Genomic DNA, 16,218 nt, shown 5'->3' with positions numbered 1-16,218 from the left:
TGAAGAAACACGGTTGTTCCGTACTGTTTTGGCCGGATTTGGCATCTTGCCACTACGGTAAAAAGGCCATGGAGTGGTACGCCGCCAACAACGTGCAGGTGGTTCCCAAGGACAAGAACCCTCCCAACACGCCAGAGCTCCGCCCAATTGAGGAATACTGGGCTATTGTCAAGCGGAACCTGAACAAGACCAAAAAACTGCTAAGGACGAGCAGCAGTTCAAGGCAAACTGGCTTTATGCGGCGAAGAAGGTGGACAAGGTGGCTGTACAAAATCTGATGGCAGGTGTCAAGCGTGAGGCCTGGCAATTCGGATTTGGAAAAGCGAAAGCCTAACTGAATATTTTTCCTGAATTTTATACTAATTGAACTTGAAAATTAAATTTAATTTGATTTTTTAAATAAACGATTTCACCGATTTACACGCGTTTTCCCTTGACCAAATTTTGACCGTATCACCCAAAAAATTATTAAACTTTCTCATATTGAAAAAATTTAAAAAAAAAATTTACCATAATTTCTCCAATTAAAATTTTAATTAAATTAAAAGTATTCTCAATTCACTCGATTCAACTTAATTGATGCACAGAAAAAAAATATCACCAACATTTTTCTATGGGATAGTCCTACCAAACTGACCCAGGACGTGTCCTTTGGAATGGGTAATAATGATAAACCCATGTTAAAGTGACCAATCCCTTCCATACATTTCGTTCATGTACACTAGGATGATATGGGCATGGAACTAGAGGTGTGCGCGTGACTGAAATTTCACTGAATGTTTTTCAAGCAAAATGTTTATGAGCGTGATTTTACAGAAATTTTATTCACTCACATTCACGAAACGATTTTATTTATTTTATTTCTCACGCACGACATATTTATTTCAGTCCCATTCATGCACATTCACGAGTGTTGCTTTGGATTTTTTTCAAGACTCACTTGATTCACGCGTGAATTACGCGTATCACGAGAATTTCATGTCACGCGCACATCTCTACATGGAAACTTTCTTCTAAAAGTTCGGTTGTTGGTGAAGGAAATTTCCATAGAAGGCGCTGATAATTAGTAACACTAACGAAATCATGGTGCATGTACGTATTACATCGACCTATTCCGAATGGCAAAGTGAAGACAATCCGTAAATACACTTGGTGCATTATATTCTCTTCCACGAAGTATTCTATCGGACTGCATCTCAGTTATACTTTTGGCAATAAGTCATGCCCGATATTTGCTAAAAATTATTTGAACATTTTTAAAATCCAAACTTGTAATACAAATTATAACTACCCACTCTAATATACAATATATATATATTGTATTTGATTTAAGCGTATGTATGCCGTTTTAAAAACACATTTTTGTTTTGTTTTTAATTTAAGTTAAATTTCTTTTGCTATCTAAGGAAAAATTACAAATACAAATAAGAAACGATGGCTCTTCTAGGAGACCGCGACTCTAGGAGACAATGCTTATGAGGCTGATGATACTCGAAACGGATTTGTTTGATGGTGGCAGGGGACAATCATCATCATAATCATCATCAACTATTTTTTGATGTAACGCAATATTTGGAATTTTCCAAATGTCTTTACATGACTCAATTCTAGCGATGTTGGGGACATATCCGACATAGGCGTTGCTAGCATCATTTGATGGTAACGTGATGGTATGGCATCATAAAGGGTTTCTATAAAATATTGGAGAGAGAGAGAGAGAGAAAAAAGACAAAATGACACATGAACAAAAACAACAAAACAAATGGAAATTTATTATTAACCATTACATGCGATTTGTTCGTGGATTAGTTGATTGCTATGAAAATGTTATGGTTGTAGTGGTGGTTCTATAAAAGCCATCGCATATGGGTAAGGCAGCAAACACATACATATGTAGGGGGATAATAAATAACTATAGACCAAATTGAGAAAGATCACATACAAACATACATAATATTAAAAATATAAAAAATATTATTTTCCAATTACATTAATTTTTCTAAAATCGCGTTTTTAATATAAATTCACCAAAGCTAAATATGCGTGCAGTAATTCTAATTTTTATAGTTTCCAAAAAAATTATAACGACTACAAAACAATTTGAATTCCAACTGAAAACCATTCAATTTTAAAATAGAGATTTGAAATGAAACTCAAGTTGAAAACATACCAATTTCTTAACTGAGGTTATGATGTCTAGGCATTGGCAAAGTGTTTCTTATATGTGTGTAATTTTGTTGATTTTTTGTGTTTTTGTTTTTTTGGGAATTTCTTATTTTAGTAAAAAATGAAAGACATTCAAATTTTCAAACTAACTACATTGGATTAAGAAAACGTTACGATTAGATACTTTTTAAAAAAGACAGGTAGATAAGTATGTAGATATAAATATAAAAAATATTCAAATGCATATCAACGGATTTAGGATGTTGTATTAAAAACAAAATATTGATGCGTCTATAATTTTTGTTTATAATAAAAATTATTCGGATTCATTTGTCGAATCATCACTACCGGGTGGTATTATGGGAGTCTCGTAATAATAGTAGACGGGATAGCGCGGTTTGAAGTTTTCATTTTTCGAATTGGTTACCACACTGGAAACGCTGACATTTTCCATGTAGGCCAAGTCATCGAAGAATTTTTCACTTAAGGCCATGGCATCCTCATACGAAGGAGGCACTGTAATTAAAAAAAAAAAAAAGTATTAATAAAAAAATTATTTTTTTTTGGCATAAAGAAACTTACTCATTTGTATATAATCCGGAGGATTATCCGCATCAGTCACCATTATCGTGGGTGTCGAGACATTCTCATTGGCATCCCCATCTAATAACTGATCGCTAGGCATTATGCGCACCGGTGGCTCATCCGTTGTTGAATCGGCCCTCATGATGCTATTATTATTGGCCTGCAAAACGCCAGCACTATTACCATTATCCATAATGGGTACACTGCCAATTGTCACGGGAATTTTCAATTTCATTTTCCAATGGAATTCTGTTGGTTTTATCACAATCTTCATGGCATAGTTTACGGTTATGGGACAGGATTTTTTAGCCGATGTGGGCGGTATTGATGGCAGTTCCAAGTAGCCGCGATAAACTTTGCGACTCCATCTCAAGACATTGCCAAATTGTTTCGAAGCTATTAAATGCTTATCATGGCGAAACTCATGTTGAGGATCATGGGTCTCATAGGTCACTTCTTGTTTTAGTTTCACATCGCATGCGGTTATATCAATGGAGGATTCATTATTGATGTATAAAACGAAATGGATTTTTTGTCCCGGGGCATAGCCACAATAGGGTGTGGAAAATTTGACAGTAAGTGGTCCAGTCGGGCAGCAAAAGCTCCAGAAACGTTTGCGATCTAATATCTCTAAGGGAACCTGTGAGGAAAAATATCAAAAAATTATGGGAAAATATTAATTATGAAATCTCTCCCACTCTCTCTCTCAACATCTCTCTTACCCTATATATGGCATCACTATTTAAATCTACTGGATGTATAACCGTAAATGGCAACTTGAATACTTTTGGATAACGACCTGGCCTATCTATAGTCGTTATTATCTCATAGTGTATTTGTCCATATTTGCCATCGAATGAGGTTGGTAAATTTTCCGGCAGTATCACATGAAAGGTATATGAATATTCACCAGCCATCCAATCCAGATATGAGTTTGTGCCACAGGAACCCAATACATAGGATCGTGATGACAAATACGAACGATAGGCTCGACACATGGCCCGCTCACTGTCACGTGGATATCCCTTCTTTATCCAGCGTATCTTGGCATAACCGTTGACGGTAATGTGTATGCCTGAATAAAAAATAAATCACACTTTTAATTACTAAAAAAAAAATTTTTAATTTTAAATTAAATTTTTAAAATATGTTATACAAAAATATAATCTATTAGATTGTTTGTTATAAAATATTTTCTTTAAAAACAAATAAACCCATATTTATGTCAAGCAAATGAAAATACTGTCAGAAGTCTTTTGTGTTCACTGTTTTGTTCACTGAAGAAAAATATTGTCGTGAGGCTAAAGATTTCTTGTCCTTCAAATACGAATGCGAATTTTGCTTAGCATAGAAGATACATTTCTCTGATATAAAATCTTTTTCCTTGTTCTAAAGTTGATAAACTTTTCAATGAAGTCGTTTTTTTCCTTATAGTTAAGCGATTCAACTTAAAATTGGGTATCTTTACATGAAAGAAAATTTGATTTAAGTTGGTTGTAATAATTCTGTAAAATTCTTTAAGATTAATGAAAGTCTTTATGCTATTTTAACCCTCTAAAAATTTTTATGCGCTATATATGTTAGTGTTATGCACTTTACAGACTATCAGTTATTCCGGACGACAGTGCTCGTGTCGAACATATCGCATATATTGTGCAGTTAAGTCCGAAGGCATAATCGATACTGTTGCATGTTTATGCGATCGCTAACACATTTACCGATTATTTAGTCATCGCCGACAAGTCGTATCGATCCGACACACTGTAAGATTCTTTACAAACACAGACATTCCGTCCGGAATAACTGATAGTCTGTAAAGCGCATTAACTCGCACATGAAAAAAATCAAAGTCCTGGTTATCCTGTTTCGACTCATAATGCAAAAAATCCCATGTCGAACAAATCAAAATAACGGGACTGAGAAGCATATAAACACAATATTGCCTATAGGCAACATTGGACATGAGAGGGTTAAAGAAACCCCCGTTTTCGGCACGTAATCAATGCCAAAATCCTTTAATCTTTAAAGTCAAAATCTGTAGATCCAAGTTTTTTTTTTAGTGTATGAGAACCACTGTGACTATCTAATATTAGCTTTAGAGCAACAATTATTTAGAAACTGCTGCACTACATTATTTACTTTGATAATAATTTCTAACCACAAATGTATACAATTTGTTATTGTCGTGATTTATTTGGGAAAATCCTTTACAGAAAAGTCCTTGGGGTTTTTTCATTTTGCACAATGGCATCCTATAGCCTCTAATAAAACACTAGCCGCCACATATTGGAATCGACATTTGTGTATGTGTAAAAGTCCTTTCCACTGATTGTCCTTAAAATGGTCGTTTTGCTGCTATTTTAGCGATTGTTGTTCACAGTAATGGCTGCATGCCAAAAATCCTTCAAAAAGATTTCTGTTTTGCTGCACAAACATGAAAATGAACTAAAAATAGGAAATAATTATATAGAGCACCGATAAAAATGTTCAACAACAAGAACAATAACAATAATAGATAACAATAGCAACAATAATGTGCCGAACACATACAGGATATCCTGACTATGTATGCCCGTGTGTGTGTGTCAGTGATTGGCTGTGTAAAAATGCATTCAGCGTCTCCTTTCACATACGAGCAACACACTCTAATACTAAAGCTTTTTGAATCAAATGAGACATGTCCATTGATAATTTCCACCGCAATGGACATTATTTTGAAAAGCAATTAACAAATGTGACGATAACAAAAGCTAAAGTTTTTTTTTTTGTGATCTCACAACAAAGTTGAGACACAAAAGGTCATTCCATAGGAGATGGAATGTGAAACCCTTTGGTTGAAGCCAGCAATGAGTGCGACGAGAAGTTTTATTTATTTATTCTTTTGTATTAATTTTCTAACGCATTACCAGAAGGCACTGGTGTATGACATTTAATGAGGGACCTTTAGCAAATTAGCATACCCGTATAAACTTTCCAAAGGTTATGGCATATTATAATATAAAGTATTAACCAGAGCTAAAAACTTTAGAAATGCATTACCCTTTACGAGGGGAGTTCGGAAAGCGCGGTATAAACAGAAAAAAGTTAAGTGTTTTGGAAACTTCCATCTCTGTTATGAACACATGTTAAATCTTGTTTCGATCTGGCAACTCTTTCATAGAAGCAGTTGAACAACTGTTGTGAAAGACGCATCTGCAATCAGATAAATCGATCCCTAATCACACAAAAATTGGTCAATATCAAGTTCATAATTCTATATAGCCCCCATATAAGCGACCCCCATATTTCAATTCTGGCTCTCTACGTACTGTGCAAAAGTCCATGTCGATTCGTAATTATTTGTAGACTTACCTATATATAACTTTTTTGTCTAGTATATACCACGTGGACCATGGACTAACTCACAATTTAGAAAACGATGTTAAGAAGTTTTAAGAAGTTGGTTTAATACCACAACCCAAGTAATTCGATTGTGGATGACAGTCTTTCGTAGAAGTTTCTACGCAATCCATGGTGGAGGGTACATAAGAATCGGCCTGGCCGAACTTACGGCCGTATATACTTGTTTACAACAAAAAAAATCTTGATCCACACTTACGGAGAATGCCCTGGTCACTGCACCATTACTGGTCGTAATCACTCTAGCTATGAGGCCATTTAATTTTTATATAAATTTGTAAATTTTATTCTCTTTAAAGATAAATGTAAGCAAATATTTAATGGTACTGTACATTAAAGATGAATTTATTTTAATTTAAGTTAATACATAGTATGTAAGGATAGTGTATTCTATGGACTAAACAAAGTCGTAGTAAAATTCAGTATATTAGTTTTTATATAAAATTATTTGTAGATTTAATGATTGTTCTAACATTTTAGAATTGGTCTTCTCTAATGTGCCTTCAAGAAGGATACGAGCCCATGAGATTTTTTTATATTCCTTTACATAGAACTAACTATGATACGAATGAGCCAATATTACGGTGTCTTCGAGAATTCAATTCAATATCTGAAGTGAAACTGAATTTAAGCATATTTTAGAAACAATTAAATTACTATGTGGTAGTCTGTAAGAATTTTTATCCATAGACTTAAATAAGTAAATAAATTAAATTAGTGAGACGTAAGCGACAACAAAAGCAAACATGAAACTATTTCAGAGCAGTGCTTAATGGTGATTTTGTGTTATCAGAGGGATTTTTCTACCCAAAGTGTAATTTACATCGGCTACTTAAAGAAGGGTACATAGTCTCCATGGATAATCCATTGCCTTGACGCTCCGGTTCACACCTTTCGCCACGGTCAAGTTGCCAATTTGGCCCTATGTGATTTCCATTTATATAAATTTTAAATTAACCGGCACTTGGTCCGTTAAGTCAAGTGATATTTGTCTTTCAATTCCTTAAAAATATATTTCAGTTGTCTATCTGCTACCAACAAAAAATTCCTTAAAATTCCCACACCTTTTGGTTGGTCCTTTGGGAATCTATGAACAAAAGTTTATACACATATTTGAGAAGATTACTTCATTTTTTTTACTTAGGTTGCATTGCAAGTTTCTCGCATAAAGAATAAAATGAAGTGTGCCTGATGATGATTACATCATTTTCATATAAACACAGTTTGATATAAACAATCAACAATGTGTGATCATAAAATTCGTCATTCCATTGGAATTGAATGGAAATTGAAATGGGCGAAATATCCCTGCTCCCTATTCACAACATGTAGCTACATTATAAGGAATGTATAAATATACAACCCTTAATGTTTGAGTCACAAAATGCCAAGTAAATACTTTACGCTGTTATAGAAGAATTTATCCTAGCACACTGAAATAATGTATAATTTTCGCATTTTAATAAAAAAAAAAATACAAACGGCCTTAGTCAAGAATTGCGATAAGTTATTGAAATGAAGTTTGGCGATTGACACTTTTATGTATGGATGATTCACTCATTGAATACATATGAAAAGTAGTAGTCCGGAGATGAATCATGAATCTCAAATTCATACTAAGAGAGTAAAGTTGGAAAAGTCTTTTGGATGGTTAACAAGTTGCCATGAAATAGTGGCTCTGAAGAAGTGGTTTAAATGCCCAATTTGTTTTTCAGAAGCAAAGCAAATTTCAATTATTTCCAATCAAGGCCTTATAATATCCTGAAAGTTTTTCACTTTAACATCCTTTCCAATGATGAAAATGTCACGCAATCAATTTTCATTTCATTTGGGAAAAAAAAATATTTTTCATGAAATTTAAATTTAATTATTGGAATTTATTTCAAATTTTCTAATGTTTAAAATTGTCCAATATTCATTTCCTGCTTCAAGCCCAGGATTGATAAAGTTGTCACTTTTGTACTGTGTTTGTTACATTTTGAGTAAGGAAAAAATCGTCAAACCCAGGATTGATAAAGTTGACACTTTTGTACTTCTCGTGGTATTTCTTGAGTAAAGAATGTACTGTGGTACCACCGCGGCACATTTAGTACCCTTTTTAGACTTCTTTATATATAAATTAAAATATAATATAAACACCAGTCGGCTCGACTCAGAGTTATTGCAGTAGAGTGTAACCAGTCTAGCGTTGAGTATTCTTCGTTCCTTCCACTTAAATAAATAATGAATTAAAACAATCCTTATGTAATAAACCAGGTTTCATTACAATTAGTACGCGCAAATGAAAAAATGTCCATGCTGTAATTATTTCTATAAAAAAAATCGTATACAAACCCAATTAACAAGTTAGCTCTCTTTATAAGAAAAATTCTAAGATTTTAAGGATTGGAAGGTTTATTGCTTTCACAAATGCGATAAGGTACCTTTTGGCTATAAAAAAGTACTTTTTAGAAGCTTATTTAATGTAATTTCTATTATACCATAGATCATCCCTGCCACGAGTCCCTAAAACAGCTACCACAGAGAGACAAAAACACTCGACCTCACATCGTCGACTGTGGTGAGAAAGACAACTAAGCCAGGGAGTTTTTTAATATCCACTACGCGATGGCGGACAGCAAGAATAACCGTAAGACCGTATCAGAGCAGTGTTTGAAACTAATTTAATAAGGCTTGGCAAATGAGTTTCGAAACTATTCCCAAAACGATTTTCCAAATATCTCGATACGGTTTTTGGAAAATAATTCTACCATGATGTTATATATCAAATGAGAGCTAAAAAGGTTTGGCTGTAGCGACGGATTCTCTTTTTAATTTCTGTCATATATTTGCCCAATGTGACCATAGCATAATTGTTGGCGAAATATTGTTCTACCTGTCTCTATCTTAGATCAATTGTAGACAGTCAACGGCCATCCCATTGATCGGAAAGGGAGTTTTCTGCGATTTCAACGGTGCAATGTACAGCGGCAACGTGGATAAAGGTAAAATTATCACAGGTTTTATCATAACGTAGTATTTCGCCTGATTTATATTAAAATAAAGAAAATACGGGCCCACTTTCCAATGAAAAAATTTATCTCTCACTCCTTCCCATACCATCCACCTCCACACGGTCTATTGCGTTATGAACTGTTGTCCTATCCAGCATATTATCGTGATCTGGTCCCATGCTTATTGTTTGAGACGGAAATGATGGCCATTTTGTAGAAGAGCTTACATAATTAAAATTTCTCTGGGCCAAGTATAACTAGAACCAAAAAAGATGAATGCGATCCATATGGAATGAGTTCATTTTCGTGAAAATCGGTTTGTATTTAGCTACAGTCTGCAGTATAGCAATGTGATATTCCTATACTTTTCGATTTTCTTTTTTTTTCAGGTTGGTATAACCTTCCAATCTCCGATTTTTTAGTTAGTAAAATTATTTAGATTTTAACACAGAGGATGTAAAACCAAACAAGAAAAATCGCTATGATAAAATCCGGTACATGTTGTAGATTAGGTTAGGTTAGGTTAGATGGCAGCCCGATGCATTAGGCTCACTTAGACTATTCAGTCCATTGTGATACCACATTGGTGAACTTCTCTCTTATCACTGAGTGCTGCCCGATTCCATGTTAAGCTCAATGACAAGGGACCTCCTTTTTATAGCCGAGTCCTAATGGCGTTCCATCTTGCAGTGAAACCACTTAGAGAAGCTTTGAAACCCTCAGAAATGTCACCAGCATTACTGAGGTGGGATAATCCACCGCCGGAAAACTTTTCTGGTGTTCGGTCGAAGCAGGAATCAAACCCACGACCTTGTGTATGCAAGGCGGGCATGCTAACCATTGCACCACGGTGGCTCCCATGTTTTAAGTCATATTTTACAGTTTTGTTGCTTTAAAGCGGTTTCATCCCGTTTTAATAAAGACGGCCTAGAGCATTATTGGGTAAATATATTTTTCGGTTGATTCTGTCATTGTTAAATCAATTGAAAGATTGTTAAAAAAAATCTGATCTAACTCAAATAAATAAGAACTGAAATTTCTCTCAGACTTGGTCAAAATTTGTGTGTTAAGGTTATATGGAGCGTATGGTGAATACATTTTATCATTAATCATACGCATATATGGTCAAATTTAATCACAAAACATTTGAAAAATTCCTAAATTCATAAGAAAATTTTCAATTTCTTTACCCCATTTTCAAAGAGCATAGCACCCTTAATCGTTAACTTTCAAACTGTTTTCTGGGTGATAGCCAATGCCATGTAATTTCCATTAATAAATTTACTGCGAATTGACCATTCGCGATATTTATTGATAAACGGCAATTAGAAAAGACAAAATAAAAATGTAATAAACTTTAACGTACAATATAATCATTCGGAACCACCAAAAACACCACAACTATAAGCAGCAACCAATTTCAACACCACGGATAATAAGAAATAATACGCGTATGTATATAGTTTATGTGTGAGTGTGTGTGTGTGTGTGTGTGTTTATGCGAATAATTTATAATAATCCCAAACCAATGAGCCACTAAAACATTTCTCGGAAAATGGAACCATACATCCATTTTGAGTCATACTTTTAGCAATATAAACAAACACAAACAAGAAAAGAAAACAAATGCAAACAAACCATGAACAGGGGCTAAGCAAAGGCAAAGAAAAACAAGAAGAAGAAGAGAATTTACAATGTTTGTTTACCTTTAATACGTTTTGTTGTATCAACAGTGAGATCAACAACACCAGATAATTCCTGGCCAGCATAATAGACACCTTGAGTATTGTTATCGAAGGATATAAGGCACTCAATGGGCATATATTTCTATATGTGTGAAGGCACACTCACACAGACGGGGTGAAACAAAGAGAGCAAGAGACACACGACGAACACTCAAACCGACACTCACTCACCGTAGGATGAGTATGGCGACAAATTCAAAGCAGTTACGAATACAGACAACTATAGCAATACACCTCAGACTCACATACACATTCGACACACTTTTCTCTTTTGTTTTCGGTTAGATTTTTTTTTCTCGCTACAAATGGAAAATAAATTTTCCGAGATATTCTACTTTCTTTTTGTTTTCAAAATGTTATTCTTTTTTCCACGTATTTATTATTGGCGAGTTTTGTTAGTCTATTATTATTGTTGGCAAGGACGAATTTTGTTGTTTGAAGATGTGTGATTTGTGTTTGTTACAAAATCCCAAAGTAATAAAAATATAGCTTTTACTTTTTTTTTTTGTTTTCTCGATGAATATTAGGGATTTTATGATCTAGAGAATTCTAAAAAAATATTTTCTTTTTTTGTATATATAATTTAATTGGCTTAATTTGATTAACACTACATTTTCATCATCATCAAAACTAGGATAAACGCCGCCATTATCATTCTTTTTGTTACAGAACACACAGTAAATAACGAAAATGTTCTTGTTGTTGTTAGTACTATTTTTATTATGATAACTATTTTATTTTATGTTATGATTAAATTATACACTTTTCATATATTTGAAGAGGGGTACTATTAATTTTTTACTTTCACTTAAGCTTTAAAGTTTTTTTTTTTATTTTCGCGAACATACACAACTAACCTCACGAACGACCAGCAGCCTTTTGAGCTCACATAATTTTCATTTGTTCGATGGTACTCATCGTCCTCTGTCGGTGCTGAGTGTTGTGTTCGTGTATGTGTTACATATGTATGCTCGTCCTGTTAGTGTTTTGTTTTGTTCTCTTAGATTTTTTTGTTTGTTTTTATTCTTCATGTGAATTGGCTTCACAGTGGATGGCCTCTCAGTTAAGGCCGGTACTATGTTCGGTTTTCGAGTTGAAAATTACCTTATTTTCGCACTTCTAAAACAATCTAGGTTATAAATGAAAACAAAAATATATATTCCTGTTAAATCTGTATCAAATCTAGATGAAAAGGACAATGCGCATCAATTGAGTTAAATAATTTGCATTTGATCGCACTATTTTTGCCGCAAAAATGTTTTTTTTTCTCGCCAAACATAATACGGTTGTCGGCATAATGTCCGACATTATGCCTTATGCGACATTATGCGTTGTTTTTGGGGCACGATAACTTAGATGTGTCTATCGGATCCTTTCAGCCGAATAGACCTTTTACACTATTCCGCTGATCAATGTAGAGCTCATTGATGGGTTTTAACCGAGTATATCTCAGTGCACCATGACTTCCCAGTCTCACCCAACGCAATAAATAAATAAAGAAGTCCCTGTAAATAATTTTAAAGAAATATTATAAATTGAATTAAATTCTTATGAACTTCGAGATCTATGATATACTACACTTAGACAAATTCTTCAATTCATATTCATTTTGATTCCACAATTCACCTACTGGTTGTAATACATGAACCATAAACTGTTCTAATTTTTGCAAAAACTTGTGTTTGTTTTTTGTACGGCCCCAAAGTTATCCTTACGTTTACAGTGCTCTAGATTTTACTTTCGTTTGTTGTTATTGAAGCTTTGTTGAGGTATTTCATGCTCTTGTCCTTTTTGGCAGCGCTGCCAAAAACGAATGCGATGGAAACATCGTGACTACCGTAATATGCTCTATGTAGGCATGTATTTTAAACGCACACACTTACATTCTCTCATATGAATATACGTGTATGAGGTATTGTTGTTTTATATTTTCATCACTTTCAGGGACTTTACGCATCTTTAACATCGTTTCTTTGCTTTTGTCGTCACGTTTATTTCGTCTCTTGTTTTCTGTGCTATAAACATAGACTACAATCATCTGTTATTATTCAATGCCAAAGCTTTTTAAAGCTTTGACATTTTCTTTTTTTATTCTCTTTGAAAGGCTGTTTGTCAATGTGAACATTGAATATTTTAAAATGTGGCGGACTATTGATCATTATACACATGTTTAGGAATAATTTGAATTCAAACATAGTAGTATTGGAAATCGCATTCAATTCTAATGCGCTTTACAGACTATCAGTTATTCCGGACGACAGTGCTCGTGTCGAACATATCCCATATATATTGCGCACATTATAAGTTAAGTCCGAAGGCATAATCGATACTGCTGCATGTTTATGGAATCGATAACACATTTACCGATTATTTAGTCATCGCCGACATGTCGTATCGATCCGACACACTGTAAGATTCTTTACAAGCACCGACATTCCGTCCGGAATAAGTGATAGTCTGTAAAGCGCATAACATTATGAATATGATTTGTTGGACAATAAATACAAGGTGGAAAAATAGATTTCACAAGCAGAGAATGAAGCCGCCGAGTCGCGCCGCCGATTTTCGCCGTCGCCGATTAGTTTTTACCAGTCGAAGCCGTCGACGAATTTGTCGACTCATCTCGACTCAAAGTTAGCCGCCAATTAATCAAAAATATTGATTTGAATCAGAAAAAAAATATTAATAATGGTTGCATTTTTTGTCAAAATGTTTAACTTTCCACACAAAATCCGTCAGTATCAAGTTGCTATAATAATTTTGCAAAACTTTGGCTCAGAACATTTGAATTATGTGTAAAGTATTAGCCGCCGCCGACAAAAATGGGTCGGCTTCATTCTCTGTTCACAAGCCAACCCATTTAAAACGAGAATTCATCATTGCCAGATTTAAAACTTTCTTTAAATCTCTATGATTCACAATAGCAATGTTTTTGAGTTATTAGGGCTGTTCTCTTTTAACACCGTGTGTAACATTTGAATGGGCTATACAGAACATCTCATCAGTGCAAGCAAAGATAATTGAGTATAACAAGATTAAGCATTGTGCTCTTATCAAGAGAAGACAAATGTCAAAGGTGTAGAGGGCTATGAGAAAAATATTGTTTTATTTGTCAATTTTTTCCCAAAGCAGCTCTGCCCAAGAATAAATTTAAACGGCAATATTCACATAAAACCATAATGAATATTTGCTTTAAAATACACATACGTTTTATTTTAATTTTCTACAATCGTTTTTGTACTGCTTTTGTGGGTTTTTATTCAGAAATTTATGAAAAACACAAATGTTATGATATTTTCCGACGCAAGCGGCAGTACATTTGAGAGACACGTCGACGCAATCTTTATGATATTTTGTTGGCAGAGTCCTCTGGTGCTTCAGTCTTGCTATGACAAGACTGCATCTTCTTCTCAATGATCTTTGGTGCAAGTCGCACCGGTGCTACCAGATTGCATTTTGATAAAGTGACGCTTTTTAGATTCACAATAGCAATTTATTGTGAATAATTTATCGAATAACATGAGATTCAAAGTGGTACAGTGTCATAAATAATCGCAGCAGTAAATATTTATTACTATTTGAGCATTTCATAAATTAAAAATGTAAGATTTCACTTGTTTTATGTGATTGTTTTTAAACAGCTGATGATAGTGTTGCATATTTTTTGTAGATGTCTTGGATAAACGAGTACTCTGTTTTCTTTCAGTCCGTGACTGCTTAGGGTATCCAGTGCTAAAAGAAACCAGCCCTAATAATGTATGAGAAAACACAATGCACTTATTTCTCTCATCTCATTGTGTAATTCATTCACAATAAACCTCATTAATAATAGGGCTGTTTTCTTTTAGTACTGTATACCCTAAGCCGTGAAGGACTAAAAGAAAACAGAGTACTCGTTTATCCAGGACATCTCCAAAAATATACAACACTGTCATCAGCTGTTTAAAAACAATCACAGAAAAGAATTGAAATCTTACATTTTTAATGTATGAAATGCTCCAATTAGTAATAAATATTTGCTGCTGCGATTATTTATGACACTATACCACTTTGAATTACATGTTTTTCGATAAATTAGTCACAATAAAGTGCTATTGTGAATCGATGAAGCGTCACTTTATCAAAACGCAATCAGGCAAGATCGGCGCGACTTGCACTGGTGAGATGTTCTGGATAGAACACCAGTGCAACGATGTTCTGGATAGCCCATACAAATGTTGTATCCAGTGCAAAAAGAAAACAGCCCTATTGTGATTCTAGAAAATATGATAGTTTTGTTACAATTTATTCCCTGCTTGGTTAGCTTAGCCAGCAATAAGATGTCGCATTCGAAATTTATGAGACAAAGTAATAACGAACTAGCTTCAAATACAGGTAATACTACAGTCCTTTAAGACACTTCAGTAAATTAGCATAATAGTATCATTGTGAATTGTAATTCCTAAAATTGTGAATGCCCCACAAAAAAAAATCCAAAATTGTACTGAATATCCTTAAAGGTAGGTATTAATTTCGAGTTTAACCGCTAAAATTGCCATCTTTTCTATAATAATCCATTTTATAGAAAATAAACTTTATGAAAAGGTGCTTTGGGCTCTTTCCCATAATGTTATACTTGTTTTACTGATTTAAATTTGATTTTAGCGAACTCGAACCTTAAAGAATTAAAACAATGAGCGGAATAGAAATTCAGTCAATATTTTCCAAGGCAAAAATCATAAAATGACAAATAATTGGCCATAGGGCTTTAAAATTTCAAATTACTTTATTAAAGCAGTTCAATATAAAGGAGATACACTAACTCAATTGATGTGCAGTTTTTTGTTCCTCTAAATTTCGCCAATACTTTACATGAATATGTTTGTTTTCATTCATAATTTTGATTATTTAAGAAAAGGAAAGTGAAATAAACGAAAATAAATCCGAAAACAGAACAGAGTATCTACCTTAAAATATGAATATATGAATATATATTCTCAAGCAGTCATAATAAATATAATCTCTTGCCCACACGTCCACTTTCTATTTAATTTTTCGTTATGATTTCAGTATTACTTCTGTGTTTTCATTTAATTCAGAAATTTATCAAATACACGAATATTATTTATATATTTCAGCTCCAACGGCAAGGCAATTGGGAGACACATCGACACAATCTTCGCTGCATTATTTTGCCAGAGACATCTAGCGCTTCAATTTTGCATTGGCCAAACTGCCCTCGGAGTACTAAACGCACATCGTCGTCAGCCTTGCAATACAATGTGGCAACTACATTTTATGACATTGAATATTGAGGAACACAAACAACATTGACACAAACAACAAAAACG

At 33.9% G+C, this 16,218-nt stretch overlaps 1 protein-coding gene across 1 annotated transcript; it reads right to left on the bottom strand.

Moving 5' to 3' along the window:
- Positions 1–231: 231 nt before the first annotated feature.
- On the bottom strand, positions 232–12,020 carry LOC142220079 (arrestin domain-containing protein 17). Its single transcript, XM_075289003.1, has 5 exons — positions 10,850–12,020; positions 3,474–3,826; positions 2,749–3,391; positions 2,515–2,682; positions 232–1,691 (listed from the first exon to the last, which is right to left on the bottom strand). The coding sequence occupies exons 1-5, from the start codon at positions 10,962–10,964 to the stop codon at positions 1,549–1,551; spliced, it is 1,422 nt and encodes a 473-aa protein (XP_075145118.1). The 5' UTR covers positions 10,965–12,020; the 3' UTR covers positions 232–1,548.
- Between the last annotated feature and the right edge of the window lie 4,198 nt (positions 12,021–16,218).

The sequence above is a fragment of the Haematobia irritans genome, chromosome 1, assembly GCF_050003625.1.
Source record: "Haematobia irritans isolate KBUSLIRL chromosome 1, ASM5000362v1, whole genome shotgun sequence".
NCBI classification, from domain to species: domain Eukaryota; kingdom Metazoa; phylum Arthropoda; class Insecta; order Diptera; family Muscidae; genus Haematobia; species Haematobia irritans.
The sequence above is the reverse complement of the archived record's forward strand: the minus strand, read 5'-3'. Positions and strand labels throughout refer to the sequence as shown.